General features: G+C 30.0%; 1 protein-coding gene across 41 annotated transcripts in view; it reads left to right on the top strand.

Moving 5' to 3' along the window:
- LOC119683566 (dystonin) overlaps window positions 1–26,331 on the top strand; it is an 80,264-nt gene that overhangs the window by 34,776 nt on the left and 19,157 nt on the right. For 19 of the 41 annotated variants that reach the window (XM_038097301.1, XM_038097303.1, XM_038097302.1 and 16 more), the window contains 10 exons: window positions 2,585–2,864; window positions 2,922–3,835; window positions 3,896–4,264; window positions 4,526–5,444; window positions 5,782–6,412; window positions 6,581–6,716; window positions 7,773–7,856; window positions 8,567–8,788; window positions 14,692–14,822; window positions 14,928–24,861. In XM_038097301.1, the coding sequence (XP_037953229.1) occupies window positions 2,585–2,864; window positions 2,922–3,835; window positions 3,896–4,264; window positions 4,526–5,444; window positions 5,782–6,412; window positions 6,581–6,716; window positions 7,773–7,856; window positions 8,567–8,788; window positions 14,692–14,822; window positions 14,928–24,861 (13,620 nt within the window). Of the gene's footprint in view, window positions 1–1,658; window positions 2,344–2,584; window positions 2,865–2,921; window positions 3,836–3,895; window positions 4,265–4,525; window positions 5,445–5,781; window positions 6,413–6,580; window positions 6,717–7,772; window positions 7,857–8,566; window positions 8,789–10,528; window positions 10,642–14,398; window positions 14,563–14,691; window positions 14,823–14,927; window positions 24,862–26,331 lie in introns of those variants that run through there. The other 22 variants (XM_038097316.1, XM_038097312.1, XM_038097317.1 and 19 more) reach the window with 9 other exon arrangements.

The raw sequence follows: 26,331 nt of genomic DNA on the forward strand, positions 1-26,331 counted from the left end.
GCAGTTAACATAACACTCAAAGGAAACACGCCACTGATTAGCTTTAAGAAGACTGCGAATAAACCGCCTACGTCCGTCGTTTGTCGTTTGTCGTTCGTTTTATGATTTTGAATGCTAGAATTATATATAACTTCTGTGTGGTTCGTTATATTGGTTATTCATATACAGTGTAATTTCCATTTACCTATGCTTACAGTAGCGTGGCAACGCATTCAATGTTAAATTGAGCTAAGCTGAAAGAGTTGCTGCCAAGCACATCAGACGCTCACGTACTCGCTTAAATTGATACACCTGGCAGACTTTAGACGCGTCTATTCAACATTCTCTGTTAGTTGTTGTTTAGACATCGTCAGTTTTGGTAGAATTGTTTTTTCTGTAGCGTTTGTATATTGCTTAATCCCATTTTGTGTATGAACAAAATAAATTGCAAATATATTGTTAATATCAAAATAAAAATATAAATAAATACGAATCGTGCTTGTAGTATTGTAGTATTATTTCATATCGAATGATCTTAAATAATTTACGTTTCAATTAAAGTGCAAAGTTTTACCTATTTGAACCTACCTCCGTTTCCGTTGTTACAAGTGAATTATCTTAAAATGTTAAAATATTAAAATTAAAATATCATCCATAATTTTTTTCTTTTTTTATATATTCTTTTACAATATCTTTAATTCATATCTGCACATTTCTTCATGAATTACTATCAATGATGTCAGAGTTTTAATGCAATAGAGTCGTTTCACTCAATTTAATTCTATGCAATAATTGAAATAGGGTACAGCTTATTAAAATAATATTGTATAAAAAATTTATGTTTAATAAAATATTCAACAATTAAAATCAATTATTGAATCATATTGTTGTGATTGTTTTATTGCAGCAATGAACTCGTTTTAATTGTTGTGTGAAATATTATATTCATTTTATTATAAATTTTTAATTAATAAGTATTATAAATGATAGCAATGAGTTACGTTAAAATAAAGAATTATTTCTGCATTATGCATTCCTTATCTACGTTCAAAACTGAATGCATGACATTACTCTTTTTTAATCGATATAGATATTTTTGAGAAACAAACTAAAACACTTTTGGCGACTCGAATTACACTGTGAAAAACACTAAATAATTAATCTTAATTCGTTATATAATAATAATCTAAATTACATTCATCTTTATTAATATTAAAATAATAAAAATGAGTAATGTAGGGAAAATAGAAAAGATTATTACGTCTCAAATATTCCCATGTAACAACGCAAACATTATAATTTATGTTTGTTTTTTATACATAATAATTTTGCAAGAAACCATTTTTTCATACTTTACATCCGGTCAAGTTAGAAGCATATCGTTGGTTAATTCACAAAAATTTTGTGAAGTTCTTCTTCAACTTGTTTCCTTTATGGTGTTAATAAAAATCTGAAGTTGAAGTGTAAGTGCAACAACCGAAGCGACTGAGAAAATTGCGTTATGTTTTGAACTGGCATGAAAAAGAACAAATGATAAAACGTGCAAAACTGAAAGAAGAGAAAGAAATTAAATTAGTTAAACTGAAATAGACAAAAATTGAGTTTTAAGTCAACATAATTCTACTTTCGTTTTTATATTTATATATACTAATTGTGAAGAAGAATCTTATTTCGAAAAATTTGTTGAAGGCACTTTGTAGACTTTAATATTGTGGTACGAAATATTTTCTACACTAAAACGAAATGCTTTCGACATCCACATCATCGAATCTGAAGCGTGCCCAACAACAGGTGCAACAGATTAGCAATAGTGATAATACACCCCTAATACGTGGTTCAGCAATTACAACTAATATTGACGATAACAATAAAGTACGATATCAGCATGAATTCAAGCACGAAAAGACTATTGAGGCTGTTATTACTGATTATCCAGGCGTAACACCAATTACTGCCATGCCACATAAACGTTCAGCAATTGACCGGTCAGTAGTTTTACAGAAGAGTTTACATAATGAAAATCATATTAATGACACCAAGAATGTAATTCAATTTGCTTCCGATTCATCTCTCACAAAACATGGCCAATCATGTCAAAAGATTACTCGTAATAAACGTATCTCGACTGAGATACTTGGGTCTAGTGTGGAAAGTACGAAAACATCACAGCGTGCTCCAAACGGTCATCGTCGTATTACTACTCATATTGTGCGAAAAGTTACCACATTAAGTCGTGCTGAGGAACAACAGCATCCGATAGAAGTATTGCAAAAACCGTCGAAAATGTTACGTCACACAGAAGTTGAATACAGAATTGAACAACCTGCATTGCCTGCTATAGAGTCGTCAAGAAAAAGTAGCAAGGTAAACATCAATATGTGAGTCTGTCGAAATAAGTATTTACCATAACAACAAATTTTGGAAATGATATGGAATAAACTCGTATTTATTAATTTACTCTTATTCTTTTAATAAATAAATAAATTTTTTAATTTTTATTATAATACTTTATAATTGTGCTTTGTTCAATTACATTAAAACTATATAACAAATAATTAGAAAAAGTATTGAAAATTAATTAACTTCATATACTTGTATCCAATAGATCTCCGACATTGTTGTTGGTAAAGAAGATAATGTCTCTGCGAGGGAAGCACTTTTACGTTGGGCTCGTCGTTCTACGGCTCGGTACCCAGGTGTACGTGTTAATGACTTTACATCATCTTGGCGAGATGGACTTGCTTTTTCAGCGCTTGTTCACCGAAATCGTCCTGACTTGCTTGACTGGCGAAAGGCAAGATCTGATCGACCAAGGGAAAGGCTAGAAAATGCATTCCATGTTGTTGAAAAAGAATATGGTGTAACACGTTTATTAGATCCAGAAGGTTAGTTATATAAAATTTTTTTTTTTACCATAAAGTATGTAACTTATTTTTGTATAGATGTTGATACGAATGAACCTGATGAGAAATCATTAATAACATACATATCTTCACTATATGATGTGTTCCCTGAACCACCATCAATACACCCGTTATTTGATATGGAGTCACAACGTCGCATGCATGAATATCGTGACTTAGCTCAACAATTTATATACTGGTGTCGCGAAAAAACCGCATATTTACAGGAACGTTCGTTTCCACCAACTTTAATCGAATTGAAACGTCTGTTAAATGATATTCATCGTTTTCGCACTGAAGAAGTTAGCGCTCGTAAACGAGAAAAATCAAAATTATTTCAAATATATAAAGAACTAGAACGATATTTTGAAAGCATTGGAGAAGTAGATGTAGAACCTGATTTACGTCCTGATGCGATAGAGAAAGCATGGTATCGCATTCAAAGTGCGCTATCAGATCGTGAACTTATACTACAGCAGGAAATAGAGCGTCTAGAACGCCTGCAACGGCTGGCGGATAAAGTTCAACGTGAAATTAAACATGTTGATATGAAGCTCACAGATTTGGAAGGACGAATCGCTGAAGATGCTAAACGCGTTGAGCGTCTCCACCCAGTTGATGCAAAAAACATTGTTGAGTCTTTGGAAACAGAAATAAGACATTTAGAAGAACCAATACAAGATATGAATCAAGACTGTCATGTGCTAAATGAGGGTCGCTATCCACATGTAAGCGAATTGCACAAAAAGGTTAATAAGTTGCATCAACGTTGGGCACAACTTCGAACTTCATTCCACACAGATTTGGTACAAAAATTATCTGGTCTAAAATATCCTATACATGAAACTACTGTTACACGCCAAACACGCATGGTTGTTGAATCGCGACAAATTGATACGAATCCTCATTTCCGAGATTTACAGGAGCACATAGAATGGTGTCAAAATAAATTGGTATAATCAGTATAATAAAACTTTTTTTTATATATGAATTTGACATATTTTCTCGTTTAGAAACAAATACTTGCAGCCGACTATGGATCAGATTTATCATCTGTTAAAGAAGAATTGGATAGTCAACAACATGAACACAAAATTATCGATCAATTTCACTCTAAAATTGTAAATGACGAGCGGCACCAAATGAAATTTTCTGGCGAAGAATTGAACTTATATCAACAGCGTCTGAATCAGCTACAAAAACTTTACGCTGAATTACTTAGCACATCAACTAAACGGCTATCTGATTTAGATTCTTTACAGCATTTTCTAATTCAAGCATCTGCGGAATTACAGTGGCTTAATGAAAAAGAACAAATTGAATTAACACGTGATTGGGCAGATAAGCAGTTGGATTTACCTTCAGTGCATAGATATTATGAGGTAAATTTTAAATAAAAATTTTTCATTATTTAAAATTTATCCATCTAAAGTATGAAATTAAAAAAGGTGTGAAATCATTTTTATTACAAGCGTGCATTTGGTAACGGAGATGAGGTAAGATACTTATTTAGTAAATAATCTTAAAAAAAGAATTGATACATTACTTCGAACCGAATGCACTTCATATGGAAACTAATTAATTTAATTCCTTTAAGTATTTCTTTAAGTGTTTAAAGTAATTAATAACTTTTTTCGAAACAGAATCTCATGTCAGAATTGGAGAAACGAGAAATTCATTTTTCCACCATATTAGACCGTGGTGATGCGTTGCTTAATCAACAGCATCCAGCTTCTAAATGTATAGAATCGCATTTAACAGTACTACAACAACAATGGGCTTGGCTGCTTCAGTTGACGCTGTGTCTTGAAGTCCACTTAAAGCATGCTACCGAATATCATCAATTTTTTGCTGAAATAAAAGATGCCGAGCAATGGCTCGTGAAGCGTGATGACATTTTAAATAGCAAATATTCTCAATCGGATTTTGGTCTTGATCAAGGTGAAGCTTTATTACGTGGTATGCAGGATTTACGTGAAGAATTGAATGCTTTTAGTGAAACTGTTGCTAATTTGACCCATCGGGCTCAAACAATTGTTCCACTATATAAAAGACGACAACCGGTAAATAATCAATGCTCTGTACAAGCAATTTGTGCTTATAAGCAGCAAGGTCAACTACAAATTGAAAAGGGAGAAACTTGTATCTTGCTCGATAACTCTAGTCGAGTTAAATGGAGAATTCGTAATTCAATAGGACAAGAGGGTTCAATTCCTAGTGCTTGCTTATTAATGCCTCCTCCTGACCAAGAGGCAATTGATGCTGCTGAACGACTTAAACGGTTATTCGATCGTTCTGTGAGCTTATGGCAAAAAAAACATTTACGTCTACGTCAAAATATGATTTTTGCTACAATTCGTGTTGTCAAAGGATGGGACTTTGACCAATTTCTTGCAATGGGTCCAGAACAGCGTACAGCGATACGGCGTGCACTCAATGATGACGCAGATAAACTTTTAAGTGAGGGTGATCCAAATGATCCACAATTGAGACGTTTACGCCGTGAAATGGATGAAGTAAATCGTTTATTTGACGAATTTGAAAAACGCGCTAGAGCTGAAGGTAAATTAATTTAATTAAATTAGTTTATTTTTATTTTTTTCGTAGGCGGTATATTCACCAATTATAAAAACATTTTATCAAATAACCGTCATACGATCTTAATTTCAATTAAATTTAAGTGTAAATTTTTTACTTGATGTTAGATTCAATACATAAATTTGTTTAGTACGAAAATAGTATTCTCTTCAGTAGTGTCTTATTAAAACTATTTCTGTATCGTTTGTGATGAAGAAATTATTTGCCAGCCGTAGAACTCGTGGTACTAAATAAATAATTTTAGCTTAAATTTAATTTTCCAGATTTAAAACGTATTCAAATATTTTATTATACTTTTTAGAGGAAAGCAAACAAGTTAGCCGAATCTTCACAGAAGAATGCATTGCAATCAAAGGAAAACTTGAGGATATGGCACGAGAGTTAGATCAAATAATACTAGCACCACTACCACGCGATCTTGATTCTTTGGAACATGTTTTAGAAATACATGCTGATTATGATCGTCGCTTAAAATTGTTGGATCCCGAATTAAAACATTTGCAAGAAACTTTCCGAAGTATTGCATTGAAGACACCAGTGCTTAAAAAGAGTTTAGATAATCTATTAGATCTATGGAAAGAGCTAAATACGCAAAGTAATTTGCATAAAGATCGTTTAAAGTTATTAGAGACTTCACTAGCTGGTCTGGAAGACAATGAACATGTTATTTCGGAAATTGAAAATGAACTGGCAAAACATTATGATTTACCATCTACTGCTGAGGGTTTGCAAATAGTGTTCAAACAATTAACACATATGCAGGATGTTATCACACAACAGCAACCACAAATGGATAAAATGAATGATGCAGCAGATCAACTTGGTCGTATGGGAGTTCCAACAAAAGTTCTTGGAGATCTTAAACGATTACATACGAATGTGGAACGTTTGAATACGCGATGGAGTACCACTTGTAATCAGCTTGCTGAGAGGTAAGTGTTACAATTTAATATTGTATAAAAAATATTCACTTGATCAAATTTGACACTCAATTTAACATAAAATTCACACATTTTCTTTATGGATTTGTTTTATTGATTTAAATTTCATAATAATAAATAATCTAATATTATTAAAAACACTTAAAATTTCTTTTTAAGAATGCGTTCATGTGAAACCGCAATTGGTCTCATGAAAAATCTTCAATCAAGCGTGCAAGTCGAAGAGTCTTGGGTTGATGGTACAACAGAAAAGTTATCTGCTATGCCCACAGCAACGTCAGCTTATGAATTAGATGTGAGTACTTTCATAATGTACGCCATTCTTACGTTTTATTTGGTATAAAACCTTAAAGTTCTATTGTTAACTTTTAGATAATATATAATTAGGTTATTTCCTCATACCCAGTTGCCATTAAGAACTTTATGTTAATATAAAGTAGATAAAATAGTGAGACAGAAAACACAAAGTATATATTAAGGTTCGAACAAATTTAAGTTTCTAACCAAAAAGTAGTATTTGAGCCTTCGGTGTTGGAAAAGTTTTAATTGATATTGTCTTTGTTGTTAAACTTAAATTATAATATATTTTGTTTTATACGATTGTTAACATATCCATATGTAATTTTTGTAACAGTTTGAACATTGTTGATGTCTTAGTTAAATAGCTTAATAATTAAAATTTGTATTATATCCATTATTTAATTATTTGTTGTTCAAGTTAATTACTTAAATGTCAAATTAATTAATTTATTTTTTACATTTATAAGTACATATTTTATATTGCTTATTGTTGTTGGTGGAAGTTAGTCTTATGTAGACATTACCAGTTACATGAATTTTAGCTTATATATAGTAAAGACCATATATATATATATACTCCACCTACACATCAACACCCACAATACCAATTCAATTTATTTTGTAGATAAAACTGATGGAAATATTAGAATTTCTTAAGTGTAGTATTTTTATTAGTGGATTATTTGTTGTTTTTTAATATTGCTATTTCTAAGTAGTTTGAATTTAAAATATATTTTTATTAGTATGTATTGTTGCAATAGACTAACTTTTGTAGTCAATTCAAAACTAATTGTATTTTTGTCTAATTTTTTGTATTTCTTCACCTAAAAACAAATCACAAATAATTGAACACACACACAAACACCAACAAATTATTATTTATTTATGTATACATATATAAAAATATATAACTATATATGTTTATACATACATACATAAATGAAAATAAAATGAAATCATTATATGTAAATGTCACGTAATGAATGGAAAAATAATAAATAAATAAAAATATAAAAAATATAAATCCTAAAACAAATATGCAAAAATCCAGAAACTACTTGGAGCTGCAATTGAACAAAAACCAAAAATCGAACATGTCAATCTGGCTGGAGGACGATTAATTCGTGAAGCAAAGGTAATTTTTTTTATTCAGAATCCATCAATATAAAATATTTAGAAGAATTAAATAAAATTTTAGGCTCAATCATATAAAAGTAAAAACAATAAAAATACGATCAATTAGATTTTATGTTTGACGCTCTGAACCAGTACGTATATATATAAAAAATATTCAAAACATAAAAATATTTTTTATATAAAATATATATAATTGATACGCATTTTATAAGTTCAAAATAGTCTAGTTGGGCCTAAAATATTATTAAACAATAATTTTTTATGAGTACTCAAATAATAGCAGAAGAATAAGTGAAATATAATATAAGAAATTGAATGTAAAAAACTTTTTAAATGACATACATATTTATTGCTTTTTAAAATAATCAAAAATTTTATTTTAATCAAATATTTAATGATAAATGTTCTTATTTTATTGTTGTACAAAATATATACAATAAACAAAACATAACGAACAACTTATTAAGATAACTTGGTGGGAGATATTTAATATCATACAAAATCAAAAGACTAAACCACGTAAATCATAAAATAAACCCTAATTAATTCATATTTTTTTATTTTGATAAGTTAATTTTAAGAAGCACTAAATATATTAAATTGTTATTAGTCTAAAACATTGATCAACAGATCTTAACCTTAAAAATATACTAACATTTAAACTTAATATTAACAAACCAACAAACGTAACCCACAACAATTATCAAGATTTACGACGCCAAATGTCTACGCTTTGTGGATTGGCTTATAGAGGCACGTCCATCTTTCTCACCACCACGACGAGACTTACGTCCACCAGACAGTGACCCAGGAGCAACACAGTATTATAGCCATAGACTCGATGCACTAAATATAAAATACGATAGATTATTAGAACAATTATCGCAGAGGCTTAAAACAGCTATCGAAGTAAATGGCAGCGATGGCTTGGTAAGTACCATTTTCGGGATTATAGAATTTATACACAATAAGCGATTTTATTTTTATTTTTAATTAAAATACCGTCTAATTAAAACCTAAACTAATAAAATAATTCACTTGATATTTCTATTTATTTCTACTGATCTAGAAGTATAAATTACTTGTAATGATGATTAAAACTGTGATTTTTCCATCATTTTCTGCAAACTTCAAAATAGAAACTCGTTTTCTCATTTTTATTGCAGTAGTTTTATTTTTAATTCATTTAATCAAATATAGGAAATAACTTGTTTTTTTTTTATCCACATTATGTTTGGATGTATATTTTACTTATATTTATTCTAATACTCAAACGAAAAACTATTACTTATATTTTTCAATATTTTACAAACAATTATTATTATGAGAATAAAGTTTTTTATATACTATGACATATTAATTTAAGTGATAGTGTTGTTATACTTATATACCATACGAGTCATAATTGTGTTATTGCTTATTTCACTGATTTCATCATCGTTAAACTTTTGCGTGTTTATTTATTAAAAAATTCAATATTTCACATACATATATCTAAGTTTTCATAGTTTTATATACTTCATTGACCTGTGAGAGTGTTATATTAAATTTATCAAAATAATAAAAACGAAATGAAATATGACTTCGTTATCTTCTAAGATATATATTTTTGATTATTTATATAAAATAATATTTTCTTTTAATAAGTGAAATAGACCTAGGATTTGGAAACGAACTTTTTTATACGATGCATCATCAGTGCAACATTTTTGCAGTAAACAATATGTAAATTAAAGATTTTATATGAATAATACACATAATTATATTCATGTGCTATAGGAATAGTTCAAAAAGTAGGAATTTTTAAATTTATATAACGTATGTGTACATGAGTACATATCGCGTTATTCATTCTACTAGTTAAACATTCCTTGTTAAAGAAAATATTCAATTAATATTAATGATGAAATAAAATAACTATTATTTTTTACATAATTTTATTTTACGATATTGAACTGTTGGAACTAGGCGTTGGAAATTCATTGAAATTGAAGTTTCAAATTCAATTTCAGGAAAGAATGGGAAAGAATGTTTCCTTGTAAATCATGTTTCATCTTGTAAAACAGTAAAATTTTAAACGTTTACTGAAATTACAAATCTGCTATTTATAAATTACTTGAATAATTAGTTAAGTGATATAAGTATTTTTTTAAAAACTGCGAATGTGAAATCAAAATATGACATCATTGACTTCAAAAGATTATGTGTGCGTCAAGGTTTACCGGTAACTTGGCTTCACAAATCTCATTTAAACTGATATATTTAAAAGCATGAATATAATAAAATATCTGTTGTTTATTTAAAATGCTATGCATATCAGCTAAGTGACGTTATTCTTCAATAACTTCAACAATTTACTATATTTATAGCTTATATATATATTTTTTTTAAATATAAGCTTCGTTTGTACTATTACCAATTTTTAATGAAATAAAGATATAAGCTAGTTATTTATTTAATAGATTTCAAAGATTTTAAACTGTTTTTTATATGACAGATTTTAACTCTTTTAATACTCTTTAACCAAGTAGTGCATACTCTTTATTAGCATTGCTGAAATTTGTACGAGCTCTCTTAGCTTTGCCGAGCCAGCTGTCGTGAAACGTGTGAGCACAAAATCACTTGCCTTTGTGGCGCCTAGCACGCTACAATTTTAGTTGAATTAGGGACGTGGTTATGTCGTGACGTTACCAAACGCAACGAATTTCTTTCATAATTTAAATAACTAATATTTCGATTATATGTAGTCAATTGGATGAAATGTCATTTAAATCTGTGAAGTGGTAGTGTTTTTGTTGGACGTAATAAATTATTTCAAAAAATATACTAACACAACATCTATCAAAAAAATACAAGTTCAACATTTTTATCAGAATCAATATAAATTAAATTCACATACGCCGTGTAGTATTCAATTTTGTTTCATGTTTGTTGCTACTGACAGCGTCGCTTATGATATGATGTCATGCTAAATAAAATATTTGCGTATAGGGCACTCTACTTTTAAATATGAATCAAAAATATAATAAAAAACTGGAAATAAAATGCTGATATGAGTATGAGTTCGTTTCAATAATTTCACACAAGGAGAATTTAATAATTTTAACTTATTTTTTCAGTGTGCAATGTGCTAAGAATACAATTGAAAGAAGTATTTGAAGAAGAAATAAATGTGGCGACTTTTAAATTTATCTTTTTACTACGTACTGTATGTTAAAGAAAGTTCTAAATATAAAAAAAAATCGTGAGTGACAAAGAGAAATAATAATTGTGGCTTTAACTAGTTCACTTTTTGATTTAGAACCTAAACGCTGCTTGATTGGAAATATATTTGTAATGCTTAAAAGATTTTCTCTCATTCTGCCACAAATATTGGGAATCATTCATCTTTATTATTGTTTTTTTAGAGGTTTTCCTTTTTTTTATTTTTTTTCCCTTTTCTTATTAACAAAAATAAAGCGTACCGCAGAAATATGGAACAATACTTTCAAACATAAAGTCTAGAAAAAGTTACTATATATAGCCATAGTCAAAAGTATTTACACAACGAAAGTTTTTGTACATATTGCATAAAAACATGTTTTTATTGTTGTTGTTGGACGTAAGTTGCAAAAAATTTTTTTGTTGTCACTTAGTTTTATCTATGCAGAACCAAATAAAAAAAGAATCGGAAAGATAACTATTAATTTGACAAAAATATAAGCAACTACGCTGATGCTTATTAGTTGTCGAAAGTAATTACATAAATTTTTTTAGCGGCAAAAGTACTCAAAAACACAAAACATTAATTAGCATTTATTCTAGGATTTCCTTAAAGTAAGTGCAGTTGTTAGTTTTTGTCAAAAATTACACAAATTTAGAGATTTCAAAATTTCAGAAATTATTTAGGAAAACGATAAAAACCAAAGAATTAACAGTTGAAATTCGATCTGAGGTTGGTACCTAATATAAGAGTGAGATTTCGGCGACGAACTTAGTAAAGTTGTGCAAAATATTACATAAAACGGTGTAAAATCTAGTTAAAAATAGGAACATAAGTGAAAATTTAAAAGATTTGGAAAGGACTGGGCGGAAACCCCCCATGAATTAAAGGGAATGCAAAAGATTATTACGAGTAGTCAAAATAGCAGCATCATCGGAAAAGTGGATTGGCAAAATTATTAGTGATGCTACACTACATCACAGGTTGAAAAATATTAATATTAATACCTATGTGGTGCACAAAAGAGTCAATATTACTCTAACGACCTTATCAAATATTCTCTCATTTGCTCATCTGTGTTATTAACAGATGAGTCTAGATTTTAATTCTAGGGTTCATTTGATAACCACTCCATGCATTTACGACAACGCCAAAAGAATAAACCAGTGCAACCACTCAAAAGATTTGAAGGTGGCACGGTTTTGTTTTGGGGATGTCTATCATGCTATGCATTTGGATATTTGGTACCGAAAAATGGCACCTTAAATCAGTCCGGTAATATTGATATTTTAAATAACCATGTCTTAACGTCAGAAAATAGACCTTTTCCAATCAATAACTGGGTTCTATAACATAACAATGCACCATGTCATCAAGAATGTAAACTTAATCCAATTTTTAAAGAGTTCAATCATGCTGTTTTTTTATAGCCTGCACAGGGCCCTGGTCTTAGTGTCATTGAATATGTTTGAGACTTTATAAAACAACAAAATACTATTGATAAAAATCCAAAATGTAGTGATAGCATAATTGAAATAAGGAATATTCGGTCCAAATTGATTTTCAACTTGATTGGATCAATTCCAGCTAGGTTGCGGGCAGTTATTGATGCCAAAGCTGGTGTAACCAAATATTAATTATATTAATTAAAGAAAAATAAAAAAATTTTTAAAAAATGCATCAATTAAGAAAAGGAAATTAACGTTTTATGTAAATACTTTTGACGCGAAAAAAATGTGTGTAAATACTTTTGACAACTAATAAGCATCAGTGCATTTGCTTATATTTTTGTCAAATGAACAGTTATCTTTCCAATTCTTTTTTTATTTCGTTCTGCATAGATAAAACTAAGTGACAACAAAAAATTTTTTTGCAACTTACGTCCAACAACAAAAATAAATACATGTTTTAATGCAATATGTACAAAAACTTTCGTTGTGTAAATATTTTTGACTATGGCTGTATATTTAAACCTTTCATTCTAACCAAATTACGTTTCATTATCGTTTTAAAATCGATTATTTTTAAATAGAATATAAAAATATATTCTAATTATACATGAAATTTTGTTAACTTCTACTTCTTTTATTCTTGTTAATTTAATTTATTTACATGTTTTATAATATACTGTGTTATTGTATTTAATTTGATGACATCATATATGGTATGTGTTCTGCTTCTTTCTAAATAATGCTTCGGGGTTTTTATTTATTCTATTACGCTTAATGTTTTATAAAATTCGGTCTGAAATATTGAAAACATTTAGAGATAATAAAAATATATTGTACTTCAAAGCTACTAAGTTAAATTTCTGGCATTTATTCTTTTATTTATTTTATATTATCAGAAGAATTTCATGCATAATTTTTAAAAGATTCTTAAGTTTATTTATGTTTTTGGTTTTAAATGATCTACTGTGTAAAAATAAAATTACCACTGTTTCTCTTATAATAAACCACTAATACTTTACTTTAGTTATAGCATTTAAAATTTATAAAAACATGGTATAACTATTGCTATAGATATCTAGTATTATGGTTATGTTTCCCAAAGCGATCAATATATTCACCTTAGCTTTGGCTATACTTTGCTTAATATGCAATATGTTTCATATAATTTCTTTAAGAAAATTTTTTTCTTTGCTCTAATAATATAAATGCTTTATAAATTAATTAGCTAGGATGCTTATAGCCTCTTTTGATCTAATGATTATATCATTGCCGCCACATACCATAGTCTTGTGTGAGTTCAAGAAACTTCCCCTATTTTTGCATTCAAGACCACAATTCTATATTGTGTCATGTTTTAGACAATTATGTTTTTGATCTTTACTTTTTGCAATATAGGACTTGTTCTCCTGAGTAATCATGATTATGAAGACAATATCATGAAAATTAGCATTTTTAGTAATTTGTGGGGCTGTATTGTAGTTCACAGTGCGCTATTACCAAACCATCTTAAGGAGGTTCTATTGTCAGTTTAACTGTCTCCGGAGAATCGAACCGAAATATCAGTTAGTCGCCCTTAATATAGCACAAACAAAAAATAAATAAAAATTCAGGTATACTTGTAATATTTGCTAACGCTGACTACGTAATCCTGGTTATCCTGACATCCTTGTGACTTGTGTTGCATTTGTGGGCTGTGCGGCTAAATTATACATTCTATATGACTAATATGACTAAATTATACATTACATACATTACTCGTATATTAAAAATGATCAGATATTAAAAACAATGGCAAAATTTAAGTTGCCATGTAAAAATTTTATTTAAATTTATTTTTATACATTCTTCCAAAATATCAAATGAATTTGCTTAAAAAAATATTAATAGAAAAGAGGAAATAAATACTGATAGTATGTTAAGAACTCAAATAAAATCATATCTGAATCAAGTTGAAAGTGAAAGTTATTTGTCAGAAATTAAAAACTTTTAATAATTGAAAAGTATTTTAAATGGCTGAGGAAAGAGAATATGATTTTGCGTTTGAATTTCAGGTAAAAATGAGAATTTATAGAATCGCATATGTGTATTTATACTTATACATACATTTTATCCTATTTATTACATTAATATATTCCAAACAATACTTTTAATTTAATTATTATATTATTTTTCCTTTATAGCGTTTTGCTGAAAGTTTACAGAAGCCACTTAAGACTTTTAGAGTAGATTTCAGCAGCAACAGTGTACCAACTGGCGATGGTTACACTGCATGTGATAATGATTTATATACTTCATCATATAATACAACACAGTAAGTAGATATTTTATTAAAAGATTTGTAAAATCTATCAATTTGCCAATATCGTGTCTGTTAGTAATTCACAAGAAAATTATTTGTATAAATTTAATTGCACAGGTTTAATGCAACTAACACAACAAAAGGCTTATCATCAAAGAACGTGTATGATAGCACAGATTTTGCTCAAAGTAGCAATGATTTGTGTAGTGTAATCAACACTTCTAGTCAAAAATCTAATAGCAAACAATCACAAATACAATTTAACGAAATACGGAGTCTTAAACGTGTACAACACTTCAATGAAAGTATCGGTATCGACCCGTCGTCTAGTAAACATTTGTTAGATATAGCTGGGATACGTGACCCTAGTAGCAGTCGCGTACTAACTATAGGTGAGGCAATACAACTGCGTATTTTGGATGTACGAACTGGCGAAGTGCTAATTGGGGATAGTAGAATTTCATTGCAAGATGCTGCTGACAAACAATTAATCGACACAAATCTTGCTCACTGGCTTCTACAGCCTGGGGTGGGCAGAGATTCAAGTGGTCGCGAATTATCACTGCTTGAAGTAATCCAACATGAGATTAGTGAAGCTGAAATCAGTTATAATACCGCTGGAAAACGTATTAAGGTATCAATTGAGGATATTTCTGACATTGATAATCCTAAAAATATTGCCGATGCCATTTCTGCTGGGAATGTTGATACAAAAACGGGCTTATATCGGATTAAATCCGGTAAAACTATTAGTCTTGCGGAGGCTTATGAGCGTGGTTATCTTATAAGACATGAATGTGTCACAATAAAATCTAATGCGCTTTGCTTAAGCGATGCAATAGCTCATGGGCTTGTAGACAGTTCAGGTTGGATAGCCGATCGTAATACCGGTGACAAATTTAGACTTGACTCAGCAATTGCTAATCAACTAATAGATCCCAATATACGAGAAGTAGTCGATGCAAAGCATGATGTTAAAGTTACATTAAATCAAGCACTTGAATCGGGAATATTAAATCCTAAAACAGGCCGTTATTTAAATGAGGTAACTAAGGAAAAATTGATATTTATTGAAGCAAAAAATCGGCACCTTATTTGTAAACCATATACGCTAAAAGACATATGTGATCTGAACTTATTCGACAAAAATGATAAAATAATAAGTCCAATGCGACGTGACAAGCTTAGTATAATGCAAGCAATGGAATATGGTATATTAGATGGCAATAATTTAAAATGTGTAACAAAACGTAAAGGTGAATTGGTAACTTTACAAGATGCTATTGCAGATGGTATTGTTTTGCCAGCTGAGTCAAAATATAGAGATTATATGACTGGTGAACTAATAACAATACCAGAGGCAGTAGAGCGTGGTTTAATAAGCTCCGTTACTCAAAAAAGTATTTTCGATATTGATGGTTTTAAAGATTTAAGAAGTAGTGATTTCGTTAGTTTTAATACGGCCTTATCGCGAGATATATTACTAAAGAAAAATACAGGTTTTGCTTTAGAAACAAGTAGGGATGCATATTTACCTTTAGAAATATCTGTTAAAGAAGGTTTAGTGCGTCAAGAAGTTTTTGAAATGTTTAACAAGGGAATAGGTGTGCATGATGCCACCGGTAAAGAATTAACTGTATTCGATCTATGCTATCATAACTTAATTGACCCTAAAACTGGATATTTACTCGATCCGAAAACTGGAGAAACGGTACCACTTGATTTAGCAATAGAAAAAAAATTCATTACTCCCCAAGGTGCTTTATTATTAAGTAGTCTATTAAATATAACCTTAACCACAGAAACTGTAACTCGTACAATCAATCGATATGTTACAATACGGGGAACATCTCAGGAGCCTTTAGATAAAAATTTGCCAACTTTTACTGAAGCTGTTCGTGAGGGATTTATTGACGAAGACCGGCAACTTTTTAATGATCCGAAATCAGGAAATATATATTCTATTCAACAAGCCTTAAATTATGGTCTTCTTATACCCGATGTAAATGCAACTGTACCTGAACCAACAAATCATAAAAAGACAAAATCAACAATTACCATTGTAACGAAACAATTTATTCCAGAATCTGAACCAATCAAATTAAACACTCAAAATTATATAGAAAAATCTATTGAAATACCGATTACTCACGAGATTATTATGCCAAATAGTGCAATTTTTGACCACATAAGTGCAGAAAATAATTCACACTTGAAGAAAAATATTATTGAGAGACAAATAATAGAAATACCTCCAGATGGGTGGACTCTCCGTGATGCGATAGCAAATGGTATTTTTAATCCAGAAAACGGTATGTTACATATTCAAGGAAGTGACAGAGTAATATGTTTTCAGGAATGCATTAGTAAATATATTATTAATAGATTATCAGTTTCAGTTCTTGATCAAAATACAAATAATAAATTATCAATTGATTTAGGACTAGAAAGGGGTATTATTGATTGTTTCGGCAATTACAAAACTATGGAGAATGGTGTCTTGAACATGCGAAAAGCTCTATCCAATGGATGTATCATTTTAGAAAATGTGCCAAATTCCAATATCCATCAAAAACCTCACACAGTATTACGTATTAGCAAAATAGATAAAATATTCGATGTAATTGAAGTTTCAACTTATATAAGCGATGCACCACCAAAGTTTATTGAAGTTTCAACATGCCAACGTGATCTTTCTTCACCGGAGCCACTTCAAATTGCTCCAGGAGCGATATATGATCCTTCAACATCTTTAGTAATATTTACACAAAGTGGTAAGACTGAAAATATTTTTTCTGCGGTAGGTGATGGCTTAATTGATCAAAATGTGGTCAAAATCATTGACCCAACTACTAAAGAAGAAATGTTGTTGAGTGAAGCGCTAGCAAAAGGAATTTATGATCCTCAAAATAATACTGTTAAAACAGATAAGGGTTATAATGTTGATATTATAACAGCCACGAAACTTGGGTTGATTACTGTTGTAGGTGCACCGCTCGTTGCAGCTGAAGGTGCGTTGCACACTGTGCGATTTGTAACAGATCCACGTACCGGTCAACAAATACCAGTCGAAGTTGCTTACGAGCGCGGTATTGTGTCAAAGGACCAGCTATTTAAAACGAAATCTATCGAGAGTGAAGTTTTTGATGAAAAAGTTATTGTTTTACAAAAAATGCGTAAAATAATTCTAAAACCCAAAGATGCCTTAGAGAGAGGCATAATAGATAAAGAAACATTTGACATACTTGAAGATAAGCAGTTCTTTTTATCTAAAAATGGTGACATAATATCTATCTCCGAGTCATTAAATTGCGGATTAATAGATGGAAATAAAGGAAAAATAATTGATCCACAACGAAATAGAACTTTGAATATAAGAGAAGCAGTAAATGCAAACATAATCGATCCTGAAAATACAAATCATATTCTTATTCCACTAGCAATGAGTCTATCTATACCTAAATTAATGTCTCAGGGTCTTATAGACAGAAATATTCAAAAAGTAATTCACCCTGAAAGTGGTTATCCTTTGAGTATACGGGAAGCTATAGTATGTGATGTATTAGATCCTTATTCATTACTAACAAAGCCAGTAAATTGCACCATAATAGAGGGTATTGAAAAAGGAATAATCGACGCTGATAAATCTCTATTTAAATATAAACGAGAATTTCTTAATTTAACGCAAGCAATTAATGCTAAATTATTTGACTTAAGCTATGATCATAAAAAATTTGCTGTAGAAATTCCACCTGTGGGAATGATATTTCCAGTTGCAGTAGAAAAATCATTAGTAATTCCAAATAGAAAAGAAATAATACACCCAGACAACCAATTAAAAATTCCAATACAGCAAGCAATTGACGAAAATTTTATAATGGCTATTCCCTATACACCACAAGCAAATGCTATTGGAATTGAAAAAGCATTAGACCTTAATTTAATAGATGTTATAAATTATACAATGACTATACCAACAAGTGATGAAGTTATTCCAATCAGACAAGCCTTAGAAAATGGTATTCTTATTGTTAAACCACTGTCAAATTTTATATTAAGTCAAAAACCATTTCCAACAACCGAAATTGCGGAAACGATTACTTCTGTTCATACAGTTACAACAAAAACTATAGAATTAATGCAAGGATACATATTAATATCAAATAATGAGGTTAAAAATATATCTACAGGAGAGATTTGTACAATTGAGAAAGCAAAAGAAATTGGTATTTTACGTGAAGAATCTTCACCAAAAAATATTGGAACTTTAATAAAAAATGATGAAAATACAACTGATGCTAAAGAAATTTTGAATCAAATAGAAAGGAACAGTACAGATTTATTTCAAGCAACTACCAATGCTTTAGAAAATGAAACTTTAATAAGTCGTGATAAAGTTATAGAAATACAAGAACTTCCGAACGAAGGAAATAAACAAATTGACTTAAAGAAAAATGATTTATCCAATGAGTCAAAGTCAACCGTTTCTAAATTTGAATCTTTCTCAAATACATTCACTACAGTAAAAGATGTCGCAAAAATCGGCGCTATGGGACTCATTGGAGCACCTATATTAGCAAGTCAGGCTATCGTTAATGAAATTAAAACTTTATCTAAATCTTCAGAATCTAAAAAAGTTGACGAAAGCAATGAAAAAGAGAATAATATGGATATATCTTCATTCAGTGAAGGTAATGTAACTATTAGACCCAGAGAAAATTTGATCCCAGATTCGATTATAATACAGAAATATATTGTCAACTCAACTGATCATTTGACAAAAGACCCTGAACAGTACATTAGTAATACAACATCTAACTTTATTGAAAACGAACAAAATACTTATTTGAAAAAAATCAGAGAAGAAGATTCGAAATCAATTACAATTGATAATCGAAAAGATAAAAATCATTTAACCTCATTCCCAGTTGAACGTCTAGATATTGTTGAAAATGTCTCAGTTCCACAAGTAGTTACGATGGAACACGAACCTTTAACAACGACCACAACCACTATTAGTCCCTCACTGCCTACAGTAAATGAAAGAAATATGGATGATAAGGTTGCAAAAGAAGAACTTTATATGCCCACAGTAGTAAATCGTCAAGTAGTATCAACAGATATATCAGAGTCTCCCGACATTGAAATTAATCAGCAATCTGAAGTTATTCACACAATTTTCTCATCAGAAGAATTAAAACATGTTTCTAAAAACGATAAAACGTTACCCCGAATATCGGAAACTACAAATCCTACCAATATTTCTACAGAACCCCTTACCACTTCAACTAATGACAAGGTTGTTGAAGTTGTCAATGATAAGCTAAATGTTGAGAATCCCATATTGAATATCGAACATTACAATGAGCCAGGTGAAATATTAGGACATGATAATATTCAAAGTTCACCACAAATTTTTTCAGCTATTTCAAATTTTATTACACATGAATCAAATCAAATTACTCCACAATCTCAAATTATAGAGCATACATCTTTGCCTGAGAAGCTTAATGCGTCATTAATATTTGAAAATGAAAATACCCTATCCGTAACTCTAACGGATATGTCTAACATTGAAAAAAGTGATGATAAACAAACATGTAACATTTCACAAAGCGCAAATAAAGAATCGAAATTAGGGGCAATGGCAATTATTGCTGCTCCAATTTTAGCGGGTAAAGCTTTAGTAGACACAATCAGTCATAGGGAAAAAAGTCATAATTATGACTCTGCGACAAATCCAAATTTAGAGGCTGTTTCTGAACCTAGTAGTGAATCATTAACAGAAGACCTTGAAAAAGCATTCATTTCTCCAAGCAGTGTCGTTACAAAAACAACATTTACAACAAAAACTATAAGCTCAAATGAAAAGCCTTTAACATATGAATATATCGATAAAAACACACCTGCACTCAACATTCCATATACGTTACCAATTGGAGATGCTATTCTGCAAAATATAATAAAACCAGGACTGTGCAAAGTTGTTGTTGATGGTGAAGTGCAAAGTCGAACTGTTGATGAATTGCTTAAGGATAATCAGTTAAGCCCCTTAGATGAGATTGAAGTTGTAGATAGTAATTTAATAGTATTACAACATGCCAAATATTTAATAGATATTGATGACGCATTAACACCTGAAAATTTAGGTGATCTTAACGTTTATGACATAGATAAGCAATACTTTATAGATCCAACAACTTTACAAAAAATATCATTCCAAACCTTAGTTTTCGATATGAATATATTTAATCCTGATACAATTTTAGTTAAAAATTTTAGTAGTGGTAAATATGAAAATCTTAGAACTGCTCTTGAACGTCCTTTACTCGATAGACACAGTGGGCATATGGTTGATCCAAAAACGGGAAAAAAAGTACCTTTTTTTGAATGCATTGAACGTAATTGGATTACACGTGCAACTGTTGATAGTGATAAAAAGGTGGTAGCTGAAAATGTTATCGATCCTAGAACTGGTGAAGTTGTACTTGACGATGGTCGAATCTGTTCATTCATAGACGCCATTAACAATGGTATACTAGACATTCAGTCAATATCAGTACGTGATCCTGTTAGTGGTGAAGTAATTCCACTGCGTATGGCAATTGAGTTGGGAGTAGTAGATATGCAAACCGGTACTGTAATTGATATACAAACATTACGAGAAATACCCATTGAAGATGCATTTAAATTAGGTTTTTTAGTGTCTGGTGTTCGTAAACCAATTTCACTAGAAGCTGCAGTTCGAAAAGGACTTTATGATCCAAAAACTGGCAAATTATATGATCACGAATCTCAAAATGAAGTTGATGTTCAGAAATCCATTGAAATTGGATTAGTTAATCCTAAAATATCACTTATTGTCGATACAAATACAAACAAAGAGGTTAAATTGGATTGTGCAATTGAAGATGAATTAGTTGTTGCAGAAATAGGAAAAATTAAAGATTCAAAATCTAACAGTCTTGTTCCTTTTGACGTAGGGGTTGAAAAAAAATTAGTTAAAACGGATAAAGTGACATGGAGCTTACCTGAATTATTGCAGAGAGAGTATTATTCGCCAACTACAGGCAAAGTTCTTAATCCTGTTAGTGGTGAAGAAATTCTATTACAACAAGCTATTGAGCTAGGATTTGTTGAACTGGATAGTTGCCTAGTAAGGGACGATGAGAAAAATTCTGTATTATCCGGTAAATTAGCGGCGAAGGAAGGGCTTTTAGACACAGTTAAAGGCACGCTTAGTTATCCAAATTTAAAATTAGACGATGCTTTCGTTAAGGGTTATTTAATAAGTACTAAAAAACCTTTATCATTGGTTGATTGCTTGTTACGTGGCTTATACAATCCTGAAACATCAAAATTTGCAATAGATGATAAACATGTTGACTTAAAAACTGCTATTTCATTGAAACTTATCAATCCAGAAGAACTTGTAATTTTAGATCCAAAAACCGATTCAATCATATCTGTAACTGAAGCCATTTCAAAAGGATATCTTGATCCTGTGAATGGTTTTATTATAAATCCGTATACTGCAACTAAGTTATCTCTAAATGAAGCACTTGATTATAGAATTTTAATACCACCGAAACGTAAACGCAGTTTACCAGATGCAGTTTATCGTGGTCTTTATGATCCTAAAACAGGTCAATTCAGTAACACCGTCACTCGCGAAAAACTTTCAACTGAACGTGCCATTCGTAGGGGCATTCTTGATCCCGACTCGACCATTGTCAATGTTGCCGGTCAAGTTATACCATTTGAAGTAGCTACTGAACTAGGTATAATAGATGGTCTTCAGGGCACTGTTAAATATGAAAATAATGAATCAATAGACTTTAAAGAAGCATTTGATCGTGGTATTTTATTAGAAGTCAGAAAACCTGTTTGTCTAATGGAGGCCGTTGTTAAAAATATTTACGATGAACAATATGGATGTTTTACAGACCCTAAATCAGGCAATAAACTAACTTTTGCACAGGCCTTAGAAGAAAATTTATTGGATGAAGACAGTGTTCAAATTAGAGATTTAAAAACTGGTCTTTATAAGAATCTTAATCTGGTCCATGCAAAGGAAACTGGAATTATAGATAGTCTAAACTCAAAATTGTCCTATAATAATCAGAATATAACAATTAAACACGCATTTGATATTGGTATATTAAAGGATGTGCGTGCGCCTATAAGTATACAAAGAGCAATACATCAAGGGTTACTTGATGAAGCTAATGGAAAATTTACTGACCCCAAAACTAATCGTAAAATTACATTATTGGAATGTATGCGCTCATTTATTATAAATCCACAATTACCTTGCTATTTTGATATAGAAAAAGAACAAATTCTTAATTTAAGTGAGACTTGTCGTAATGGTATAATTAATAGACGAGAGGGCGTATTCAGGGAACCTAGTAGTAATACATTTATATCATTAAGTGAAGCTATGAATTTGGGACTCATAGTGGATATAGAAACTGCTAGTTTTGGCTTATATGAACTGTTAGCTATGGGTTTTTATGATATTGCGACACGTAAAGTGTTACATCCTGTTACAGGAAGAAAGCTTCGATTAAGTGAAGCTTGTGTTGAAGACATTGTTAGCCTGTCTTCAAGTTTAATAAAACACAATAAATCAGGGAAATATATACGTTTATCTAATGCGATAAAAGAAAAAATTATTGACGATTGCCATAACTATTATGATACTAATAACGGTCAAATTGATTTGCAAGAAGCTCGAAATCGTGGTTTTATTGTATCAAATCATCGATTACTTAGCTTAGAAATGATAATGCGCATGCAATTATATCGACCAGACACAGGTAAATTTTGTGATCCAACTACTAATGAATTTTTTGACTTATTGCAATCCATTAATAATGGTTTCATAGACCCATCAACCACTGTTTTCAAAAATCAACTAAATAATTTTGAAATTCCTCTTAATGAAGCTATCGAAAATGGTGATATAGACGTTATAAAAGGACGAGTACTTGACCCTAAATCTAAAACCTCTTATAACTATGATATTGCTTTTACACGGGGCGTATTGATATCTGTAAATAAACCTCTAACCGAACGCATTGAAAAAGTTAAAATTAAAGACAGTTCTGAATTATTTGGACAGACAGCTGTCAGTATTGTGGTTAGTAAACCTAGAGAAATGTCACTTGAAGAAGCTATAAAATTTAATATTATAAATCCCAAAACAGCATTAGTTCGTAATTTTGAAACTTTTAAATTTTTACCTTTTGAAGTAGCACAGCAAAATAATGTTCTTGATTTAAGTAAGCGAACTTTAGTGGATCCTAATGCATTATATTTTGTATTCGATCCTACTCTTATCATATATGTACAAGAGCCATTATCATTTGAACAAGCTGCTGAGTCTAAGATCTTAGATTTGCAAACCGGTGTATTAAATTATGCAAAGCCCACTTTGAAAGAAAAACAAGAGTATAATCTTAAAAGTAGTGCTAGTAATTCGTTAGAAGTGCAAGAAACGCTCCAAAGTTATAGTCTCAAGGATGCAACAAGCATTGGTATTATTGATCCTGATTCTGCTTTAATAAAAGATATGTCAAAATCAAAGCTTATACGATTACCTGAAGCATTTCGAAAAGGTCTTATTGATGCAAATAAGGCAAATGTGTTAAACACTAAAACTTCAAAACTTTACTCGTTACAAGAAGCATATGAAAGTGGTCTACTTATCACACCAAAACGTTCGTTTGGGCTACTAGAAGCAATAACTTTTAATCTATACAATCCAACGAGCGGCCTTTTTGTCGACCCTTTTCAAATGCATCCAGATATAATTAAACGAAAAAAATTTACATTAAATGATGCTATTGGCAGCGGCCTTATAGATCCTTCATCCACAGTAGTACGTGATCCAACAAATGGTGATATTATACCACTAGTAGCTGCTATCACTAGTGGACTTATTGATGCCACTCAAGGTCGCTTTATTGATACAAATGATGATAAAAATAATATCGATTTTGTAAAAGCGTCTGATAAAGGCCTTCTTCTCTTTGCCGAACAAAGGGTAAGTACCATCAACACATTCTATATTATTTCGTATTTACTATATTTTATATACACATATGTGCTACTTATGAAAACTTCTAAACTATTTTACTTACTTTTTTTTTTATTATATTTCAATTTATTTAAATTACAATATGTATAAATTTAGTCTAAAAAAAAATTTTATAAGTACTTAAAAAGTATATTTTATAAGTTGTTCACTGATATACGCGCTTAACATTATTGCAAATGTTTTGTGCAGTTTCCTATATCTTATACATATTAAGCAGTATTGCAAATTTTTATTTGTTGCATCTTTTTATTTTATTTATTCTTATAGTATTTTTAAGTTTATAAAAAGTTTTTATATAATTACAGAGCATGGCATAATTATTATTAAAATATCGTTTGCTTATTTCAATGCGTAATGAAAGAGAAAATCACTTATATATCAAACTCCAAACTCAAACTCATCTATACACACACATATTTGCATCTCCACGAGGATTCATGCTCAGCTATTTGGCCATATGTATCTTACATTCTCAACATGAATACATCGGCAGAATGTTCTTTATACCTATATGTGTTTATGTATTAAATCAATGATATTATAAAATACACTAAGCGTGAAGTAGTATTTTGGAATATCTGATATTTATATACGATACTATTCAGTTTGATTCAAAGGCTTTGATCTTTCCATTAAATAAATTCCATACTCTTCCACATCACATCATACCATACCAAAACTTATATTAAATCAATATTTATATTCATTCATTATATAAAAAAGGTTATTATTATAATTCTTTAAATATTTCCTTCTTCAAAGTGCAGCACGACATCTTTATTTTATATTTAAATTCTTTCCTATATAAACGATTGAATTTCTTTTTATAATTTTTTGTAATCTTCGATCTCTATAAATCCTTCCTGATTGCCTGAATGGCTATATATCTATCATTATATATTTATTATTTTTATTTGTGTAAGATTCTTAATTTGAGTCAGCCTGATTTTACAGTATTTATTATTAATATTTCTATTTATATATTAAAAAATAAATGAGGTTATTGTGTTGTTTGCAAAATTTTTTATTTTAAATACATTATAATATTTTTATTTTATTTTTCAGCTTCAGCAGAATTTTTTTTTTTTATTCAATTAATTAACATATAAACCAAATTAATCAAGAAGAGAAATGTAACTTGCTTTACTTAGTCTAATAAATAACAATATAAGTAGGGGTGTGGGCTTGTATTTAGTTAATCTACCTTGGTAAATGTAGTTACTTAACTTTTTTAACAAATTTCTGTTTGTTGTTGCTGCTTTTTATATTGTCTGCTTTTATAATGAATGTTTAGAATACATTGAAAGGATATATATTTTGTGTTTATTAATTTAATAAAAATAATTCAAGACACTTTCCTATATATCCCGTGAAACTATTTCCTGATATTATTGGTTAAAATGATTTGTGTTATTA

The sequence above is a fragment of the Teleopsis dalmanni genome, chromosome 2 (assembly GCF_002237135.1).
Source record: "Teleopsis dalmanni isolate 2A chromosome 2, ASM223713v2, whole genome shotgun sequence".
Classification (NCBI taxonomy): domain Eukaryota; kingdom Metazoa; phylum Arthropoda; class Insecta; order Diptera; family Diopsidae; genus Teleopsis; species Teleopsis dalmanni.